Below are 22,312 nucleotides of genomic sequence, written 5' to 3' on the forward strand. Positions count from 1 at the left end.
CTGGTAACAACCTCACAGTAGCTTAACAGGATTGGAACAATTTGGTGAGCAACAGGTAATTATTTGGGGGAAGGTGGGGAAGCTAGTCTACATTGATTTTTAATATTCCTAGTAAGAGGTTTAGGAGTTTCCCCAAGTTACCTTAAACATTTCCAGGAGGATTTCCTTGCTGACTTCTAGTCTTTCAAAAGGTTGCTTTTCTTTTATGATGGCTTTACATATATTCTCCAGGGCTGACAATTCTGTGCTGGACACTGCTCTAAAAAGAAGAGCAGAGAACCGACATCCATCTTCCGGACATTATGCATTCCCTCTTTCCTTTGTCCTGGAGCCTCAGCGGCCATAAATTTGAATCTGCTGTCTTATTGTTCCAGGACTTCAGAAAGTCAAACGTTCATACAGTCACTACTCTTGTGTCTCAGTGAGGGAGACTGGGCATCAACAGGTGCCAAGACCTGCCTCATTTCTCCTCTGCTGCAAGGGGAGAAGGAAGCCCTGCTAGGAGACACCCAGGTGGACTGTGAGCTCCTCTGAGGCCTGTTCTTTTTTGTGGTCTTCCTTACCCTTCACATGCTTTAGTTTTGCTCAAGAGCCAGATGCAGTGCTCATCACGTCCCTGCCCTCACTGGCTATGGAACTAAGGCTGGGAGAGATCTGTATGGACTGCAGAGTCCCGGTGCTCCCAGCAGCACTCAGCCTCCGCTATGCATGGACTAACTTCCTTTCAGTCACCCCCTGGTCAGTGCTCACTCCCTCCTGCCACACTAGCTTCCTTGCCACTCCTCAAACAAGCCACACATATCCCCACACCAGGACAGTCCCACAGAGGCCTGGAACCTTCTCCCTGCAGATGTCATAAGTATCCCCATCCTCAGGGCTTGCTCCCTCCCTCCACTCCAGTCTGCTTCAATGCCACCTGCTCCTTCCTGCCCACCTGCCTGTCATGGCACACACCTCCCACACCTGGCTGATGTTCCTATAGTCATCACCACCAGGCAGCAGATGGCTGCTTGTGCATTTGCTGTCTTCCCCCAAACACTGTTAGCTGCATGAGGACAGACTGGTTCCTTCACTGCTGAATCACCAGCACCCAGCACAGAGCACACAGCAGGCAGCAAAAACATCTTGTTGAACGAATACTGGAGCCGTGTTAACAAGAGATGAACGGGATGTGATACTGTGATACAGTAAGAAACACATATTTGGTCTTCATCCAGATTTCTGGCACAGGGTTTTTAAAATCCCGAAATCTCTGGAGTGATACGAGTGTCTTTTGTGTGCTGATGAGACGACTGGTGGCTAGGTCCCCTAGGTAGCTTCAGAGCAGGAACTGGTCACCACAAAGACCAAGGCATGATTAAAGGGTTGGGACTTTCAGCACCCCCACCTGCCTCCTTAGGGGAAAGGAGAGGGGCTAGAGATTGGGTTATCACCAACGGTCAATGATTTAATCAATTGTGCCTCTATAATGAAACCTCCATTAAAATCCCTAAACAACAAGATTCACAGAGCTTCCAGGTTGTTGAACACATCCAGGTGCTCGGGGCATGGCGCCCAGAGACACATAGCATCTCTGTGGTACCTCCCACATACCTCACCATAAGCATCTTTCATCAGGCTGTTCATCTCTATCCTTTGTAACATCCATTATAATACACTGGTAAGGTAAGTAAAGTGCCTTCTTGAGTTCTGTGAGCCAGTCTAGCAAATTATTGAACCCAACGATGGGGTCATGGGAACTCCCAATTTGTAGCCTGTAGGTCAAAAGTATGGAAGGCCCAGACTTCCAGCTGGCATCTGAATTGGGGCCAGTCTTGTGGGACTGAGCCCTTGACCTGGGGAATCTGCATTAACTCAGGGTAGATAGCGTCAGAATTGAGTTCAATCATTAGACACCTCATTGGTGTCCAGAGAGTTGGAGCGCTGGCCATTGATTTGGGAAAAAACCCACACCTTTGAGATCAGAATTGTTGTAGGTAAACACAGTTTCATGCTTGTGAGTAATAGTGGTTCAGCCTGGACAAGTGTGTAAGTAGTAGCTACACAGCGTTGGGTGCTTGGTTGGGGAGGTCATTAAGCAGCATGCAGGAGAAGGTAAAGACAAAATGCACCATAGTCATCCAGGCCAGAGATGCCATGGGGCTAACTTAAGGCAGAAACAAGAGAAGGAGAGGGGGGTGGGAGAACTATTTAGGAGATAAAATTGGCACAACTGGACTAAACAACTGGATGGTGGCGTGGTGGTGAAGAGGAGGGAGGAAGTAGAAGGATCAGAGGTTTTGGTTGTGGCAGCTGGAGGTACCCTAGGAGCTATGAGGAATTCAGGGCAGGAGGTGGACGGGGCTGGCTGTTTGCTAACGATTCAAGCATAGGCCTATGGAATGTGAAGCATCTGTGACACATCCCTGTCCGGCACTCAACTATGTGAGATGTTTGGCTGAGGTTAATGAGGTCCTTGATTATCACGGAGTGAATTAAAGTAGCCTCTCTCTAGGAATTAAGCTTTCAATTCTGGTCTTAATTAATACCATGCTCTAGCAAGTCCAAGACTAGATAAATAGCATATCATATTCTTCTGGGGACAAAAAAGAAAACAATCTTAGAAGTATCTCTTGAATCTAAACTAGATTTGACTAAAAATAATTTTTAGTTAAATGCCTTAGACCATTTCTAAACTAAAAATAATTTTCAAAATTGGTCAACCAATCTATAATCATCTTATGCAATACAGTTGACCCTTGAACAACAAAGGTTAGAACTGCATGGGTCCACCGATATGTGGATTTTCTTCTGCCTCTGCCACCCGGAGACAGCAAGACCAACCCTTCCACTTCCCCATCAGCCTACTCAACGTGAAGATGAAGAGCTTTATAATGATCCACTTCCACTAAATGAATGGTAAATACATTTTCTCTTCCTTATGATTTCCTTAACATCTCTTTTCTCTAGCTTATTTCAAGAATACAGTATATGATACACATAAGATACAAACTATGTGGTACTCAACTGTTTATGTTTTCATTAAGGCGTCTAGCTAACAACAGGCTATTAGTTAAGTTTAGCAGGAATCACAAGTTGAACTCGGATTTTCAACTGCATGGGCGTCGGTGCCCCTAACCCCACATTATGTAAGGGCCAACAGTATATAGTTACTAGGCTAGTATGTAACCATTACAAAACAATACAATTGAAACACATGCATTCACAAGCCAGTATTCAGTGTGTTACCTGTCTTCAATGAACATGTCATAATAAAATCCATTTTCAATGGGCGGACCGTAGCACAGGTGGCCTCCATAGTAAAGCTCCATGGCCTCCCCAAGAATGTGAGCACTGGAGTGCCAGTACACCTGCATGGCATGGACAAAGAGGCCATTAGCTACCAAAAGTATATCATGGAAAATTAGTAGTAAAATGATGTAAACCAGTAGAAAATTTTAAGGAGATACATGGCAAGACCGAGGGCAGCAACATCAACTTGAAAGGAAAATCTTCAATGCCCACTTAGAAGAGAATGCTTTCTGAGCCCTCCCTGACATTCCACCAGAGCCACTTGCTCAGTGCCAGTGTGAAGCTGCTCTGCTGAGTGGCAGCTAGAGCTCGGCCACAACCCCATTTCCTCCGTGCATGTCAGCCACGAGGGATGAACACCTCTCAGAACAGCCAGCAGAGCAGCTGTGTGCAAACCTGATTGAAGCCCAGAGTAGGAGGAAGGCCGAGGAGTGCCAGATGCTAGCTGTCTTCTTTTTCTCCAGGGGCACCCCCTCTGAGCTGGACACAGAGCACTGCAGTGTTCCTGACACCACTAGAGTTAACGAGATCCTGCATCTCCAGAGCAGTCTTCGTGTGTTGAATAGCATGTGACTGTGGAAGTTCGAAAGATGTCTCAGGAAGAAAAAAGTGTTGCCAGGGAACGTCTGCTGGCTGCCTGGGACCCCTGAGAAGTGTATATATGGGCTCATTAGCCACAGTCCAGAGCCCGGTTGTCAGTCCTCCAAGTTCAAAAAGTTGATACTGTTTTGAGTTCCCAAGGAATTCATTTTAGTTTATGGATAAACTGAAATTAACCAAAGTCACCAAATAAATATAGGTACCAAAGGAGTAAGATAATCAACTCATCTTTCAGCACTTTCTTTCTTTTTATTAAATAGAAAGCAAGTTACAATTAAAAAGCTGTTTGATAAAATGAATCAGGGCAGGAGTCAGATGATGGAGCACTATGTGCAATCCCAGCCCACAGCAATAGGCTGGGATATGATTTGCAGACAGACCCAGAGGGTCAGTCCTTAGGGCACAGCACTGCTCCTTTGGATGCTGCTAGGATGGCAGGCTGACTGCTAGCATCAGCCCAAATCTCCCATGTGGTGCACTGTCCACACCTACATATTTGTTGAGCCAAACACTGTGCTGGGTATACAATAGTGAAAGAAACAGACATAGTCACAGCCCCCACACAGGTACAGTCTATTGGCGAAGACACAGGCAATACACAAACCTGGACATGCATAATTCTAAGATGAGAAGGGTGTTTAAAAGGAGATGAACAGGGCTCTGTAATACAGAAAAACGGTGAGTGTCCTGCATTCATGGGGACTCGGGAAGGCCTGTGTGACTAACACGTAGGGGATGTGACAAAGCATAGCTTGTGAAAGGTTAGAGAGGTAAGGAAGGGCCAGAGACCATGCAGGCCTTGGGGAGGAGCTTGCATTTTACTCCAAATGCAATGGGATGCATTAAAGGGTTTTAAGCAAAATGATTAAATTTACATTTACACACCTCATTTGATAGCTCGATGGGAATGAATTTCAGGGGACAAAACAGCAAGTAGGCAGTTTCTTGGGTGGTTCTATAACAAGGTGAGTGCGGATTCTCAGGCAGTGGCAATGGAGAGGGAGAGAAGTGGACAGATTCTAGATATTTTAGGAAGTAAAATCTACTGGGCTTACCCCTCACTGGAGATGGAGTTGAGGGACAGGGAGGAATCACACAAAACCTCCAAGGTTCTGGAATGAGCTATTGGGTATGTGGTGGAGTAATGCACTAACTCAGGCAAACAGGAAGAAATAAGTTTTGGGGTTAAAATCGAAAATTTCATGGTGAATGTACTGAAGATTCTTGTACAAGATCTACATGCAGATATTACATAGACAGTAGTGCATAAAAACTGAGGCATGGCTAGCTATGGCTGGAGAGTTGTGAATTCAGTCTACAGTACTGAACTTTCTGAAAATCACTTTTAAATATGGTTTTATTAATAGTGTACTGTTTACATATTTAATGGTTATACTTTGCATATTTTAAACAGAAATTATAATATGGTTCTTATAGTTTAAAGAAATTTAGCATAAGCCTTGCAATTATTGTAACCTAAGCTAATCATAACTTAGGTTTCATGAAGATAATGGACAGCTTGAAGGGCGACTGCAACGTTCAGGCGACAACGTATATCAGAAATCATATATCACATGCATATGTGAAAAATGTGGTATTTATTTTATAGAAAATTATATTAAGTATTTAAAGGATATCTGAGTCTTGTAATTTCTTCCAATTCTCCTATACATATTAAATTATAAAGTAGACCCATTTTTAATGGCCTATTAACAATTCATTTCAAACACACGTTGATTTAATAACCAAAGCATTCTAACTTAAGGAAATGATTATTGTAAGAAATGATAAGGCTGGGCACAGTGGCTCACACCTGTAATCCTAGCACTATGCGAGGCTGAGGGAGGCATACTGCTCGAGCCCAGGAGTTTGAGAACAGCCTGGGCAACATAGCAAAACCCTGTCTCTACAAAAAATATGAAAAATTAGCTGAGTGTGGTGGTGTGCACCTGTAGTCCCAGGTAGCTGGGAGGCTGAGGTGGGAGGATCACCTGAGCCAGGGGAGGCTGAGGCTGCAGTGAGCCGTGATTGCGCCACTGCACTCCAGTCTGGGTGACAGAGTAAGACTCCATCTCAAAAAAAAAAAAGAAATTATAAATATGGGCTACTTTAAAAACTGACATGTATTTGTATACATTCATGCCACAAATATTAAACATCAATAATCAAATTTTAAATCTCAGAAACCCCCAAAAAACTCAACATTCGTGACTTCAATATGTGGCCTCTTATATAATGTAGTTTACAACATAACTACCCAAAGTTTGGCTGTCTGGTTTTTAAATACTCACAGCTTGAGCTTCCTCATTATCAAATGTAAGCAGCTCTAGAGAAGAGTCCCCTTCCAATGGGCGGTCCAGGTCCCATAGTTCACCATTGACTTTGGCTATTACTGTGCTTTCAGCCAGTTCCTGACTAAGAAAACAAAAGCCACTTGGGAGTTAACTTTATCATTGTTACAATGATTCCTCAAAAGATTAAAAGAATTTCTAGGGTTTTTTTTTTTGAAGTGTATAAAAAGTACAAACGTAAACTAATAGGACAGATATTTCTTGTTTTGCAATATTTATTTTATGTAGAAAAGTAATATACATTCACTGTTTAAAAAAAACTTGGAAAACTGAGAAAGCCCACAGGATAAAATAAAAATCACACATAAATATCATAAATCACTACTTATAACATTTTGGTACATTTCTATCCAGTGGTTTTTCTACCTCCATCCACCCCATGCACACATATGTGCTGTCTTTAAAAGCAGCTGCCGACATAATTGTATAGCTTGCATTTTCTGTCATGCCTCAGATTGCCTTCCAAAGCAGTCTGGAAGTATTGTATTTATTAATGAAGCCTCCACTGCTGCACACTGAGGTCGCCTAAGTCTTGCTCTCATAGAGTATATCACACAGACATCTGTACACAGGCATCTTGTGACTTCTGTGACTGTTTTCTGGGAATACATCCACAGAATTGGAATTACTAGATCAAAGGGGATGTACCGTTGACAGATTTCTGATGTCAATTGAACGCATCACTTCCACGTACCCCGATTTTTAAAATCTTTATCAATGTGACATTGAAAATTGTTGTTTTGATTTAGTTCTTAGTTTTGGTTCATGCTTACAAGCTATTTTTACTTTTATGAACTATCCGCTTCCTTTGCCTATTTTCTTTTTTTTTTTTTTTGAGACAGTCTCACTTTGTTGCCAGGCTGGAGTGCAGTGGTGCAATCTTGGCTCACTGCAACCCCTGCCTTCTGGGTTCAAGCGATTCTCCTGCCTCGGCTTCCCGAGTAGCTGGGACTACAAGCACACGCCACCACGCTCAGCTAACTTTTGTATTTTTAGTAGAGATGGGGTTTCACCATATTGGCCAGGATGGTCTTCTAGTGAGGTGTTGATCTCTTTCTTTCTGTTTTTTTGGGTATCTTTTAAATAACATTTATTGTTTGAAAATTGTTGACAAAATTACAAGTTAAGAAAGGAAACCTGGAAAGCACAGAAACACACACACAAAATCACCTATAATTCTACCACCAAGAAATTACCATTGATGTTTTGTTTATATCTTTCCATATTATTTAATATATAGGAACAAAAAATATTTAATAGTATCTAATTATGTGATTTTATAACCTACTTCTTAAACTTCACAATAAATCACAGCATTTTCCCTAACAGGAGACAGATTTCCAAAACGTGATATTTAATAGTCACAGAGGAACCAATATTTGCTAGGCATTTTAATTATTTTTTATGGGTACTTTGGGGGACGAGTAGCAATGAAAAACAATGCTGCAATGAACATTCTTGAACATATACCTTACTCAATTATTTTCTCAGGAAAAATTCTGGAAGTAAAACTGCTAGGTCAAGGGAAATGCATTTTCAGTGATTTCTGTCGGAATATATTGCAAAATTTTCCTACTAGCAGAGTTACAAGAGTATCTTGTCTCTGAGTTCTCACAATGTTAGGTACTATTAAATTGTATCAACTCTACAATGTCATTTTTTTTTTTTTTTTTTTTTTTTTTGAGACAGGGTCTTACTCTGTCACCCAGGCTGGAGTGCAAAGGTGCAATGTCGGCTCACTGCAACCTCTAACTTCCGGGTTCAAGTGATTTTCCTGACTCAACCTCCCAAGTAGCTGGGATTACAGGCACATGCCACCATGTCCGGCTACTTTTTGTATTTGTAGTAGAGACAGGGTTTCACCCTGTTGGCCAGGCTGGTCTCAAACTCCTGACCCCAAGTGATCTGCCCACCTTCACCTCCCAAAGTGCTGGGATTACAGATGTGAGCCACCGTGCCCAGCCTACAATGTAATCTTTTAATTTACATTTCTGTGATTAACTTGAGCAGCAGTACTGCATTGAGGTTAGGAGCACACAGGTAAGAGGCCAACCTGAGTTTAAATATTGGACAATTTACTCAGCTTCTTTAGGCCTCAGTTTTCTTATCTACAAAATAGGGATTATAGGACCTTCCTCATTCATCTATACTCAGGATTACATAATGTGTACATATGATAACAAGAACTTAATAAATGTTAGATGTTACTAATCAAGTAGAACTTTCTTTTCATTTTTACTGGCTGTCATAGACAGCTAGTGTTTCGCAAACCGATTCTGCCCTTCTTCTACAGAAAGAGTTTTCCAGCCTTCCTTGCAGCTACATGTGGCCATGCGGCCAGGTTTGGAGCCAATGGATAGAAGGAGAAGTCATGTGTAACACTTCTGTGTCTCATCATTAAAACAGTGGAGGGCACTTCTCCATCCTCTCTCCACCTTCTGTAGATGGGAACCCATGTGCTATTCTTTCTGGACCATGTAGACAACGGCAACATTGTACTAGACAGATCAGCAACAAGATGGGAGAAATCTGGGTCCCCAAAAGACCGTATGGAGACATGTCACCCAGTCAACCTGGCCACCCATGTCTAGACTGCTATATGAAAAACAGACTTTGACCATATTCAAGCGACTTGAGGTTTTTGTGATGTCTTTGTTGTAGCAGCTTAGTATATATCTTAAGTAATACAGAAATAAGGACCTGGAAGTAAAAATCCAAAACAAGTGGCACTGGCTTAGCAGACTGGCAGTGAGTAATAAGGAAACAGATTCTAACATATGGAGAGCCAATAACCTTTGTGATAGTATATCAAAATATCTGATAAAACTTGCAGGCAAACCATGTGTCACAGTGCTTGTAGCACACAAGAAAGCAGGTATAAAACGGGAAAGTAGGGCTGGGCGTGGTGTCTTACATCTGTAATCCCAACATTTTGGGAGGCTGATGTGGGCAGACCACCTGAGGTTGGAAGTTCGAGACCAGCCTGATTAACATGGAGAAACCCCATCTCTACTAAAAATACAAAATTAGCTGGGTGTGGTGGCGCATGCCTGTAATCTCAACTACTCGGGAGGCTGAGGCAGGAGAATCGCTTGAAACCGGAGGGCGGAGGTTGTGGTGAGCCAAGATCGAGAAAAGGGGCGGGGTGGAGGTGGGGGGACAGTGTTGGTATACCCTGGGTAACTCTTGTTGCTTTCAGCAAGAAGCTACAAGAATGAGTTATCTCAGATGAAAACAATCTAGTTTGCCAGCAGAGGTGGAAGGGATAGGGAGGCTCCCTCTGCCCGTGTCCTGTAATTCAACTGACTAAAAGTTCAGAAACGTAGAGCTATGCAAGATGGGAAAGACAATCTTCTTTCCCAAACCGCAGGAGGGACAGGCATTGATAGCCCTTCTCAAAGGCCACACATAAATCCAGACAATAGAGGCCAGTGGAACTGCAAGGATTAGAGAGCAAGAGTGCCTCCCTCCCACAAGCCTCTGCTTCATATGATCTCAGTCCATTAAACAAGGAGACAGGAGTGAGCCAAATAAAAAAGCCATGAAACAACAGGGTGAGAAGTCTCTATCTAGAAGATTCTTTAAGTGAGATTACTTTCATGTGGAACGGATTAGCTGCAAATAGACCAGAGCCTACTATGGCTAACTGATCATGGTAATTGTATTGCCAAACAAATCATAAGCTCAGCTTACAAATATCTGTGACTATGTGATCCTTAAGGGAACCCTCAGGCCCCAAGTGTGCACCACAGAACTGAGCTGTGGAAACTGCACAGATCCTAAGAGGACAAACTCGTGCACTTCAGATGTGACAAGTGAGGGTAATGGACAACTCCGAACTTCCCAAAGTGCAAAATCAGGGCCCATGGAGGATCATGGGATAAGACAGCTGCTTCCAGAGAACAAAGGATGAACAGGTGGGCTGACACAAGCACTAACTGCTGCCAGGCTGTGGGGCCTCAAGGTGGCTTCAAGCAGAATCTGATGACTTCTCTATACCACTCCCTGCTATATTTCTCCTCCTTCTTTTTTCCAAGCACACACTTTGTGATTGTCTTCTGGGTACTGTATGCACGTGTGGTGTGAGCAGACTTGTCTATCAGTTTATTTGTTGCTAGAATACAAGTGGTCAGCCTGATGGGGGGTGTTCTGTACATCACTCAGAAATCCCAGGCTTTGAGCTATGGAACATAAGAGTTGTCTCACTTGGGGAGTGAGTGTGTCAATGTTGAAAGAAGAGTACCCACAGATATCTGGATGTCAGAGGGGCAGACTGTGGCAGACTCTCTGTTGTTCCATAAACCATTCCTCTCTTCCATGGTATGAATGCTTTAGCTGGACATGTGGCTGGGCGGCCAAGGGAGCTATATTCCAATTCTCTCTTACAGCTAGGCATAGCCATGTGACTAAATGTGAGCTAAGAGGATGTAAGTGGAAACTGAAGCCAGCCACTATGGTGTCTTGGCCTCAAGGCATCATTGCTCTGCAGCTTCTCTTCCTCCTGACTGCAGGCAGGCCCATGCAACGACCCAGCTTCCACCGCTAGACACAAAGAAACCCTACCTAGGAGACAGCAGATCAACAAGATGGGAGGAAGCTGGGTCCATAAATAACTGCGTGGACCAGAGATGTCCACTAGGCTGGACTGGTCACTTCTAGATGGTTAGCTTGCATTAGAAGCCCCTGGAGAGCTCATAAAAACACTGATGGCTGATCAATTCAGGGGGTTTGAGGTGGGATCCCCAAATTTGCTTTTCTAACAAGTTTCCAGGTGATGCCCATGCTGCTGGTCTGGGGACTACACTTTGAGAAATACTGACCCAACACATTTAACATGCAACCTGACTCTCCATGAGAAAACAAACTTATTCTTGCCTCAAAACCTGTTTTCTCCTAGCACATCATTCCTCCTGGAAAACATGAAAACAGGCTGGGAGAGCATTTAACAATATAATAGGATGAATCAGAAATACAATCTTAGCCATAGTTTTCAAAGAAAATCTGAGAATTTCAGTTGTTGAAACAGTTTGCTTTTTAAATGATAAACATTTATTTACATGGCATTAATACAATTGTATAGAAGCTATATAATTGTATTTATACAATAGCTTCTATACAATTGTATTTAATGCTAAGAATTAACATGAGTCAAAACAATATAAGTTCACTAATGTATCTAATTTCTAGAAAAGTCAAAGCACTATTCCAAGACTGATAATAGCTCTAAAACATATATCTTCAATCTATAATTAAAAGACCTGTAAAAACTCATGGAAATTACTTGATTGACGAATAAAGTCAGTGTAAAATGGCCTATCAAGAATTACAGATTTTTTTCTCTCCTATATATTTTTATTAGAACAGGAAATGATTGTGTTCTGATATTCAACTACTTATTTACATGGCCCTTGGAGAAGCCAGAGGAAAAAAATTAAATACATTTAATTTATTCAACTGAATAAAAAAAAATTTAGCTGATATGGTTTGGCTGTGTGCCCATCCAAACCTCATCTTGAACTGTAGTTCCCATAATCCCCACGTTTTGTGGAAGGGACCCAGTGGGAGGTAACTGAATCACAGGGGCTGTTACCTCCATGCTGTTCTTTGATAGTGAGTGCGTTCTCATGAGATCTGATGGTTTTATAAGGGGTTTTCCCCCCACTTTGCTCTGCACTTCTCCTTGCTGCTGCCATGTGAAGAAGGACATGCTTGCTTCCCCTTCTGCCACGATTGTAAGTTTCCTGAAGCCTCCCCAGCCCTGCGGAACTGTGAGTCAATTAAATCTTCTTCCTTTATAAATAACCCAGTCTCGGATATGTCCTTTTAGTATCGTGAGAATGGAGTAATATATTAGCGGTCCCTAAGAAAACATTTTCACCAGGCTTCAGTATAATTACTTAAGATTGAATATCTTTTCCACACTGTGGTTTACCTAATTTCAGCAGCCACTTGGTAAGGCGTTGTTTTCCAGACTTCCCCTTGCACTGTTTGCCCATCAGCCACTCTTACTGTGATGATATTGCTTGTATCCCCCTTCTTCCCATAAATGGCAAGTAAGAGCTGATGGTCTTTCTTCAGTATTTCAAAAAGCTTCAATCTTTCTTTTATGAAAATTGGTTGATGCTTCACCTGGAAATTATTAGAACATAATGAGATTAATATATACAGCCTACTGTTTTCCAGCTGCTCAGCTCTGAATCAGGCTCACCCCCTTACTGCCTTCTCAGTTCTACAGATGGTCCCAAACTTACCATGGTTTGAATTATGATTTTTTTGTTGTTGTTGTTTTTTGGTTTGTTGTTGTTGTTGCTGTTGTTTTGAGATGGAGTCTCGCTTTGTCACCCAGGCTGGAGTGCAGGGGCATGAAATCAGCTCACTGCAGCCTCTGTCTCCCAGGTTCAAGCAATTTTCCTGCCTCAGCCACCCGAGTAGCTGGGATTATAGGCACGCACCACCCTGCCAGACTAATTTTTGTATTTGTAGTAGAGATGGGGTTTCGCCATGTTGGCCAGGCTGGTCTCGAACTCCTGACCTCAAATGATTTACCTGCCTTGGCCTCCCAAAATGCTGGGATTACAGGCATAAATCACTGTATCCAGCCACAATTTTTCAACTTTAATGATGCGAAAGTCATATGCATTCAGTAGAAACTGTACTTTGAGTATCCATACAACCATTGTGTTTTACACTCAGTACAGTATTCAATAAATTACATGAGATATTCAACACTTCATAATAAAATAGGCTTTATGTTAGAGGATTTTGCCCAACTGTAAGCTAATCTAAGTGTTCTGAGCACTTTTAATGTAGGCTAGGCTAAGCTACGATGATCACTAGCTTACGTGTATTAAATACATTTTTAACTCACATTGGTTTTATTGGGACATAACCCAACTGTAAGACTAAGAGCATGTGTACTTCCCACCTCCAAAAGGCTCCTCTATGCCTATCTAACTTCTCCTTAGCTCTAAAGGTCCACCTCAAAGCCTGCCTCCTCTACCTATTTTACCCGCTGGCACCTCCCTTTTTTTTTTTTTTTCTTTGAGACAGCCCCACGCCCAGCCCCCATGACACCTCCCTTTTCTACTGTTTACAGAACGTGTACACAGTCACACATTACAGCACTTACTTGTATACCATCGTACTCTGTTCTCTAGTTGTTTGTCCTGAGTCTGCCTGAATTCCTCAACCAGACTAACTTCTTTGGGCCCAGGTATTCCTCCCTCACTCCTACCAAATGTTGATGCTAAATACTTACTGGTTGTTTTAATGCTTGATATACAAAAGCAAAGTAGCTAGTTTCTTGAATACAAAAAAAAAAAAAAAAAAAAGACCGGGGGCGGTGGCTCACGCCTGTAATCCCAGCACTTTGGGAAGCCAAGGTGGGTGGATCATGAAGTCAGGAGATCGAGATCCTCCTGGCTAACACGGTGAAACCCCATCTCTACTAAAAAAAAAAAAAAAAAAAATACAAAAAATTAGCTGGGCTTGGTGGCATGCACCTGTAGTCCCAGCTACTCAGGAGGCTGAGGCAGAAGAATCGCTTGAACCTGGGAGGTGGAGGCTGCAGTAACCGAGATCATGCCATTGCACTCTAGCCTGGGCAACAAGAGCAAACCTCTGCCTTCAAAAAACAAAAAATAAAAAACAAAAAAAAAAACCCAACTCTAGTACTCTAGTAGCACAACTTAAATAGATTAAATACACGTGTTTATTAAACATGGGCAGCTCATTTCTCAAGACATCTCATATTTAAGGCTTGAAAAGTTTTAAATACACTAATGTGACCCAAATAATAATTTAATCAGTAATTTTTATTGGAAATCCTAGGTAACTAACTATATACACATATTTAAAATTACAGGTAGTATTTTATATTGTTTCCACAGCAACAACTTACCTCGCTGTCAGCCTCGCTTTCCTTCATTTTCTTCTTTTTCATGTCCTTGTCTTGGCTTTGACTAGAAGGAGGCTGAAAGATAAATTATAAATGACTCACATCAATGGCAAGAAAAAGCAACACATTTTAAGAAGAGAGTCATGCCAGCAGGCTGCAAGTGCCCCGTGTTCAGAGGCTCATAGCTGGGCTCTCCTGACCACCAGCTACAACTCTCAGTGGGCAAGTCATTCTCCAGGGTTCAGTCCTTCCTGTCACACTGTTGCTAAGCACATTTAATATATTGTGCTCTTGAAAACTTTTTGTCCTGAACTTTAAACAAATAATGTGGCTGGAAAATGTGTGGTTGCTGCCCGCCACATCAAATGCACTATTTCCTGAAGATGTTGCTAGTTCACCGCAGCTGTCCTTCCTAAAGGACTGCAGAACATCTCAGCCTGAGAAGCTTCAGGACTCAGAAAGTATGATGTTAAAAGAAGATAATTTATCCTTTCTACAAATCATAAAATACTGTATTAAATAAAAATGTTAAATATACAGCTATCCTCTCAAGATAAACCACCAAAACAAGAGCACAAAAAGCTAAAACTTCTCGTCCCAAAAAAACCCAACAACAACAAAAAAGAACCAGAGGGAATGAAAGAGTTTACATACGCAGCTGTTAGTCTTTCTGACCAAGGAAAGAATAATGAGTTTTAAACACTCCAGCATTTTTTCAAACAAATGAAAACACTATTTCTGCTACTGAAAAAGATGCGTGGCAGGCTCTTTAATGGACGAATTGAGACATCAACAGCATTTGGTTAAGTCTGGCGACTGCTGGAAATCCGGCGGCTCCCCAGGCCACACGGGACCACCGAGCAGTGCAGGGCGGGCCAGCCGCAGGGCACTGGGAGGGCACTCCCCCGGGGCGCCCCCGCACCTGCCCCCGCAGTTGAAAACCTTTCGGTGCGCACCGTCTCGGCCCGCCCCGCCCGCGTCCTCTCCAGTGTCCCCACCGCCCGGTTACCTGTGCGCCGGCCTCCTGCGCCGCCTCGAGCTCCGCGCTCTCCAGCGTGGCCTGGCGGCTCCGCTCCTCGGCGAGGCACAGCCGCAGGCTGCACAGGCGGTGGCGCAGGTCGCAGTTCTCGGCCCGGAGCTGCGCCACCTCCCGCGTGAGGCACGGCCCCTCCGCCTGGCAGCTGTAGGGCGCGTTCAGCTGCTCGTCCCTCAGGCGCTCGACCTCCGACCACAGCCGGCGGATGTCCTCCTCCTGCCGCTCCAGGCGCGACGCCACGGCCTCCGCCGCCAGGGCCTCGGCCGCCATCGCGGCCTCCCTCAGGCACCGACGCCGAGCGGGCTGCCCGCGACTGCGGCGAGGGCGACGCGGACACTCAGAGCAGGGCAGAAGACAGGGCTCCCGGGAGGGGCGGGGCGATGGGGCGGGGACGGAGCCATGGGGCCGCGTTGGAGCCGAGGCCTACACGTTGCAGGGACGGGGCGCTGGGCGGGGAGGGGCGGGGCCTAGGCCAGATACCCTGCAGGGGCGGGGCGGGGCGGGGCGGGGCGGGGCGGGGCGGGGCGGGGCCTGAGGCCAGGCCCACCTTAGGGTTAGGGGCAGTGGGGAAATGGGGTCTGAAGGGCCTCCCCTGCCTTTCGAGGCCTGTCTAGAGGCTCTTGGCAGTAGTTTTTAGTCCGTTGAAACGAAAATCTTCCAAAACCTTGCAAAAAGGCCATCATCTGCGTTCTCCAAAAAGGCCTCACCCTTTCTTCCTCTTGAATTCTGGCAGTCACCATTCTTTTGCCTTGCAAACAGGTTCTAAAAAGTGGCCATTCACTATAAATGGACTTTCTGGCCTTTCGTGCCAAAGTTGCCCAAGTACTGAGGCCTCTGGGCCAGGGCATATAGAAAATCGCTGTGAAATCTAAATCCGACCAGCACGAAATTACTGGCTCCTTGAGTCTAGGGCAAATGCCACATATATCTTTGTATCCCTCTTAACCATGAGTGTGAAACTTCCTGGAGCAGGAACAGAAATTGATTTTTATCACTATTCTTAGGGCTTAGGATGTGACAAACACTGTTCTAAACTCTGTAATAGTAGTAACTCCTTTAATCTTCATAACAGGAGATACTGTTATATCCGCTTATAGCTGGAGAAATTGAAGCACAGTGAGACTGTGTTACTTGACTAAGGTCACACAGCCACTACATGACAAAGGGGGAATCAAACTCAGATAGTCTGATGCCAGTTTCTACACACTTAACACTAGTACTTTTCAACTTTGGCAGAATTTAATTGAGCATGTCATATAATGTGATACGGGTAATAATGCCCTAAGAGTCCTGAAGTGGAAGAGCTTAGCTTGGACTGGTGTGGTTTGAGAAAGGGAGAAATTGCTCTGGAAAATAAAGGTTGGGAGATGTTAGCAAGGAGGAAAAGCAGGTAAATTCCACTCCAGGAGCAGAATCAGTGCAGGAGAAGGAGCGGAGGGGGACAAGCTCATTGGATTAAGCTAAGTGGAATCCCAAACAGCACCCAGGAGGAGATTCCATGAAGTATGTTGCTAACCAATATCACTATCTTTTTTAGTCCTTCCGCAGGAAGCCTCTGGATACAGTTACATAGGACCCACTGACTCCTCATTATTCATCATTTCTCCATCCACTGCCATGGAGTTTCTGCTTCTGCCATTCTGTCATGACCAACACATCACTGAATGTCATGGACCCACTTAAGCCACCCCAGAATTTCCTCGGGACCCTCTGGAATTTGTCTCTCTTGGGTCTCCATTCCCAATACCTAGGCAACCACCAGTCTGCTTCCTGTCACTATAGGTTAGTTTGCATTTTCTTGATTTTCTACACATGGAACCACACTGTATGTCCTCCTTTTGTTTAGCTACTTTCAGTCGGCACAATAATTTTGATATTTACCTATGTTTGTGTGTATCTATTGTTATTTCTTTTTTTCTGAGTAGTATTCCATTGTATGGATATACCATAATTTGTTTATTCATTTGTTGATGGAAAATTTGGGTTATTTCCAGGTTTTAGCTAGGATCACACAATACCCAGTGAGCCCATTGGGTTTCCAAACTCACATTGTAGTTATTTCGTCAGTTCCAGAATGCAGAGTTTGAATAGATATACTCCAAACTGGCAGAATCCCTACAGTGTTTCCCTGACCCTCGGACATAAGGCTATTATTCTGGTAGGAAAGGCCAAGCAGAAACCACTAGAACTTTATCAACATACAAAAATAATAAATCAAAAGTAATACTGCATTCCTGAAGGAATTGCACAGATTACTGTTGCCCTCAAGAACTTGAAAGATGCAGGGGTGGAGATTCTCATCACACCCCATTTACCTTACCTTACCATCCCATTTACATTTAGCCTATGTAGAAGACAAATGGATGTTAGAGAATTATAGTAGATTAATATAAATTTAATTAGATGGTGATTCCAGTTGCAGCTGCTCTTCCAGATATGATTTCATTGTTGGAGTAAACCAGCATAACCCCTAGCACCTGATATGCACCTATTGAGCTGGCTAATACTTCTTTCTTTATATCTATTAGTTAAGGGCTATCGAGCACCATTTTATTTCAGCTGACAAGGCTGGCAATACACCTTCACAGGGTATCACCTCAAGACAATATAAACTCTTTAGTTTTATGTGATAATCTAGTCCACAAGGACTTTGATTGCTGCTGTATTCCATAGGATATCATGCTGGTGTCCTATCATTGATGATAGCATGCTGATTTTCCCTGATGAGCAGGAAATAGCAAATACTATAGTTACCTTGATAAGGCATGTGGAGGTCGTAGAGAAGGAAATATATCCCCAAATGTAAAAATTCAGAGGGCTGTCACCTCAGTGAAACTTCTAGGCATTAAGTAGCTCAGAGCATTTAGAGATGCCTCTTTGGAGGCAACATATACCTCATTTGGACATTATTTTTCTAAACCAATTACTATGTAACTCAAGACTGCCAGTGTTAAGTAAGACTGAGAACCTAACAAGATTCTGAAACAGGTAATGCTGCTATGCAAGCTACTTTTCTATGTGGGCCACATGAACAACAGATCTGATGGTGCTTGAAATGTCTGTGGCAGATAAGAGTTACCCAACCTAGAGTGCAGTGGTAAGATCTTGGCTCACTGCAACCTCGACCTGCTGGGCTCAAGCAACCCTCCCACCTCAGCCTCCTGAGTAACTGGGACTACAGGTGCATACCACCATGCCCAGCTAATTAAAAAAATGTTTGTAGTGATGGGGTCTTGCTACATTGCCCAGGCTGGTCTTGAACTCCTGTCCTCAAGTGATCTTCCCACCTTTGCCTCCCAAAGTGTTGGGATTAACTATTCTGCTTTTGAGAAGCAGCTTCTGGTTTGCTACTGGGCCATAGTAGAGACTGAGTGCTTCATCAGGGACCATCAAATTACCATGCTACCCAAGTTTCCCTCCATGAATTGAATGTTATTTGACCCATTAAGCCATAAGGTTGGGTATATACAGCAGCATCCTATCATTAAATAAAAGAGGTGTATGCCAGATCAGGCTCAAACAGATTATGTACGAGTTTTTGGCATAAACAAGTCACCCAGATGATCACAACTCCTGTGGCCTCATGAAAAGTTTTATATGACCAGTTGACTGACGAAGGTAAAATTTGGCCATGATTTACAGATGGTTCTGCACTCTTGTGGAGCAGAAGCTTCTTTAAGTTGACTCCTGAGAATTTAATTGCTTCCTTGATTTTTGGTTTGATAAAATGTTCCAGGCTCATCTTATATTCAAGGAATCTATCATTTCTCCAAGGTGGCCTAGTCCAGTTTAATGGGAATTGTAATTTAAATCACACAATGTGGGTCCTGGCAGCAGTCTTTGTTTCTAGGACTTTTCTGTATTTAGGATTGCCAGATAAAATACACAGTGCACATTTACATTTGAACTTCAGATAAACAAAAAATAATGTTTATATAAATATGTCCCATGCAATATTTGAGACATATACTAAAAAATTATTCAAGCCAAAAAGCATTAAATAAGACAAAGAAGGACATTTTGTAATGTTAAGTGCCACATTCCACAATGAAAATATAGCAATTCTGAATATCTATACACCTGTAATTTGAAAAAAACTACAGGAAACTAAAGGAGAAAGAGAAACACACTAATAAGAGGAAAATAACAAGGCTGGGTGTGGTGGCTCATGCCTGTAATCCCAGCACTTTGGGATGCCGAGGTGGGCAGATCACCTGAGGTCAGAAGTTCAAGACCAGCCTGACCAACATAGAGAAGTCCCGTCTCTACTAAAAATACAAAAAATTAGCTGGGTGTGGTGGCTGCAGCTACTTGGGAGGCTGAGGCAGGAGAATTGCTTGAACCTAGGAGGTGGAGGTTGTGGTGAGCTGAGATCATGCCATCGCACTCCAGCTTGGGCAACAAGAGCAAAACTCCATCTCAAAAAAAAAAAAAAAGGAAAATAACAAATCACTCTCTGAGTATATTCAAGTGCCCCCACAAAAAAGTAAGGATGTAAAAGACCCAAACAATATAATTAAAAAGTAGATATTTTGAATATATTCACATTATCAGTATGTATATATAAATATCTATATAAACTATACCCTGAAAACGGAAGATGCACTTTCCTCTTAAACAAATGTATAGATTCTTCATATAAATTAATCATTTGTAGAGCTCAAGAAAGACCTCAGTAGGTTTCATAAAGTAGAAATATTAGGTACAACACTCTCAGCCCCCAATGCAATAAAATTAGAAATTAAAAATAAAACAACAACAAAAAGCCTTTTCACATGGAAATTTTAAAACTCTTAAGCATCTCTTTATTGAAAGGAGAAATGAAAAAGGAAAGTACAGACTTTCTTTAAAATAGTGATAATGAAAATACTACAAATCTATGCAATACACAGATCAGTAATCAGAAAAAAAATCATAACTCTAACACCTATATTGATAAAAACAAAAGAATGGAAATAAATTCTCAATTGAAAAATTGAGAAAAATGACAGCAAAATAAAGCAATGACAAAGTTCTAATAACACTAAATATACATTTCTTTTTCAACCCAGCAATCCCACTTCTAGAAATTTATTCTGAAGATACAAGAATGCAAAAATGCATATGCACACAAATTCAATGGAAGAGTTGTGATTGTAAAGTACCTCATAGGAGATTGGTTCAATAAGCTATAGTACACACAAAAAATGGAGCACTATGAAGCTGTTAAAAAAATAATTAAGAGGATCTCTGAGCTGATATGGAACGATTTCCAGGAGATTTTATGAAGCAAAAAAAGTAATGTTCAGGCTGGGCACGGTGGCTCACGCAAGTAATCCCAGCACTTTGAGAGGCCAAGGCAGGCAGATCACAAGGTCAAGAGATTGAGACCATCCTGGCCAACATGGTGAAACCCTGTCTCTGCTAAAAATACAAAAATTAGCTGGGCGTGGTGGTGCACGCCTATAGTCCCAGCTATGCAGGAGACTGAGGCAGGAGAATCTCTTGAACCAGGGAGGTGGAGGTTGGAGTAAGCCAAGATCACACCACTGCACTCCAGCTTGGCAACAGAGTGAGACTCCGTCAAAAACAAAAAACAAAAAAACAGTAATGTACACATGTAGTATGTTACATGTTGTATAAGAAAAAAGAGAAAATGAAAACATGCATATATCTGCTTATCATCACAAAAAGAAACAGAAAATAAACTAGAAAACAATGAATTTGGTTATCTACAAGTAGATAACCAAGAGATAAAGGTCCCGCCCTCTAATACCTTTCCTCATTAAAGGGCTCCTGGCAGAAAGGCCTATTCCAGAGCTGGGACATTGACTTAGTCCATTTATGTTGCTACAGGGAAATACCTGAGGCTGGATAATTTACAAAGAAAGGAGGTATATTTGGCTCACACTTCTGCAGGCTGTACAAGCAGCATGGTGCCAGCATCTGCATCTGGTGAGGGTTTCAGGAATCTTCCACTCATGGCAGAAGGCAAAGGGGAGCCCACATGTATAAAGGTCACATGACAGGAAAGCAGAAGCAAGAGAGAGGGGAGAGATGCTAGGCTCTTTTAAATAATTAGTTCTCACAGGTGCTAAGAGTGAGAACTCAATCATTAGTGAGGACAGCACCAAGCCATTCATAAGGGATCTGTCGAGGACGGCACCAAGCCATTCATAAGGGATCTGTCCTCATGAACCAGACACCTCCCACTAGGCCCCACCTGCAACACTGGGGGTGAAATTTCAACATGAGATTTGCAGGGGACAAATATCTAAATGATATCAGACATGTAAGTTCAAGATAAGCCTAGAGCACTTTGTTTTGCTGGAAATTAACAAAGCGCTCTCCACAAAAATGATGGGAACATGATACAAGGGCATAGGAACCAGCTTGAAGGGATCCCACCAGCCAAACCAATTGAACTTCAAAAATAATTAAGTAATGAATTGTAAACCATTAAAAAATATGGGAACTCACAAGTCCAACCAATAATAGAAAAAAATGGGAGAGAAGCCAGAGCTCAGTTTATAGTCTATGCCACGGACTAAATGGCAAACACAGGTAAATGGGAAATTAGAAAATCATCACTTTGCCACTTTCATAGTAAGGACTGGATCAGACAAGAATCATCATGCTCAATCTAGGGGGCAGTGCTGAAAAGCAGCAGGATACTGGCATGGACATAAAATGTTCCCCCACAGGCTGTTAACCAGTTGCAAGGGAGAAAACAAAAAGTAATTATACAATGGAGAAATCAGGCAATATCTTGATCAGGTGATCAAAATGAACATCCCCTATGAGGAACAGGTGGACTTTATGTACCTCCAGATGTGATATTCTAAAGAAGGTATAACACCCCTGTACAGAATTTATATCAAGAATACATAACCCCAATCTAATCACAAGGAAACAGCACATAAACACAAAATGAGGAACATTCGCTTTTAACGGTGGAGGGGAGAAACTGAATTCTTCAAAAATGTTTATATAATAAAAGACAAAATCTGGAATGCTCCAGATTAAATGGTACTAAAGTCATGATGATTAAATGCAATACCTTACTCCAGATTGGATCCTGGAAGGGGTAAAATTGCTACAAAGAACACTATTAGACAAACTGACAAAATTGGAATACAGATGGTACATTAGATAAAA

The 22,312-nt window shown here is 42.6% G+C and overlaps 1 protein-coding gene across 2 annotated transcripts in view; it reads right to left on the minus strand.

Moving 5' to 3' along the window:
• The window catches only part of TARS3 (threonyl-tRNA synthetase 3), a 71,444-nt gene extending 55,743 nt beyond the window's left edge, over positions 1–15,701 (minus strand). For both annotated transcript variants that reach the window (XR_004067380.3, XM_004056841.5), the window contains exons 1-6: positions 15,149–15,701; positions 14,143–14,214; positions 12,175–12,371; positions 6,183–6,306; positions 3,229–3,350; positions 142–259 (exon numbers count right to left, since the gene is read on the minus strand). Coding sequence is in view for 1 of the 2 variants with exons in the window: in XM_004056841.5 (XP_004056889.4) it covers positions 142–259; positions 3,229–3,350; positions 6,183–6,306; positions 12,175–12,371; positions 14,143–14,214; positions 15,149–15,445 (930 nt within the window). In the remaining variant the exon portion in view is untranslated. The remainder of the gene's footprint in view (positions 1–141; positions 260–3,228; positions 3,351–6,182; positions 6,307–12,174; positions 12,372–14,142; positions 14,215–15,148) is intronic.
• Between the last annotated feature and the right edge of the window lie 6,611 nt (positions 15,702–22,312).

Source organism: Gorilla gorilla, chromosome 16, assembly GCF_029281585.2.
Source record: "Gorilla gorilla gorilla isolate KB3781 chromosome 16, NHGRI_mGorGor1-v2.1_pri, whole genome shotgun sequence".
Lineage (NCBI taxonomy): Eukaryota > Metazoa > Chordata > Mammalia > Primates > Hominidae > Gorilla > Gorilla gorilla.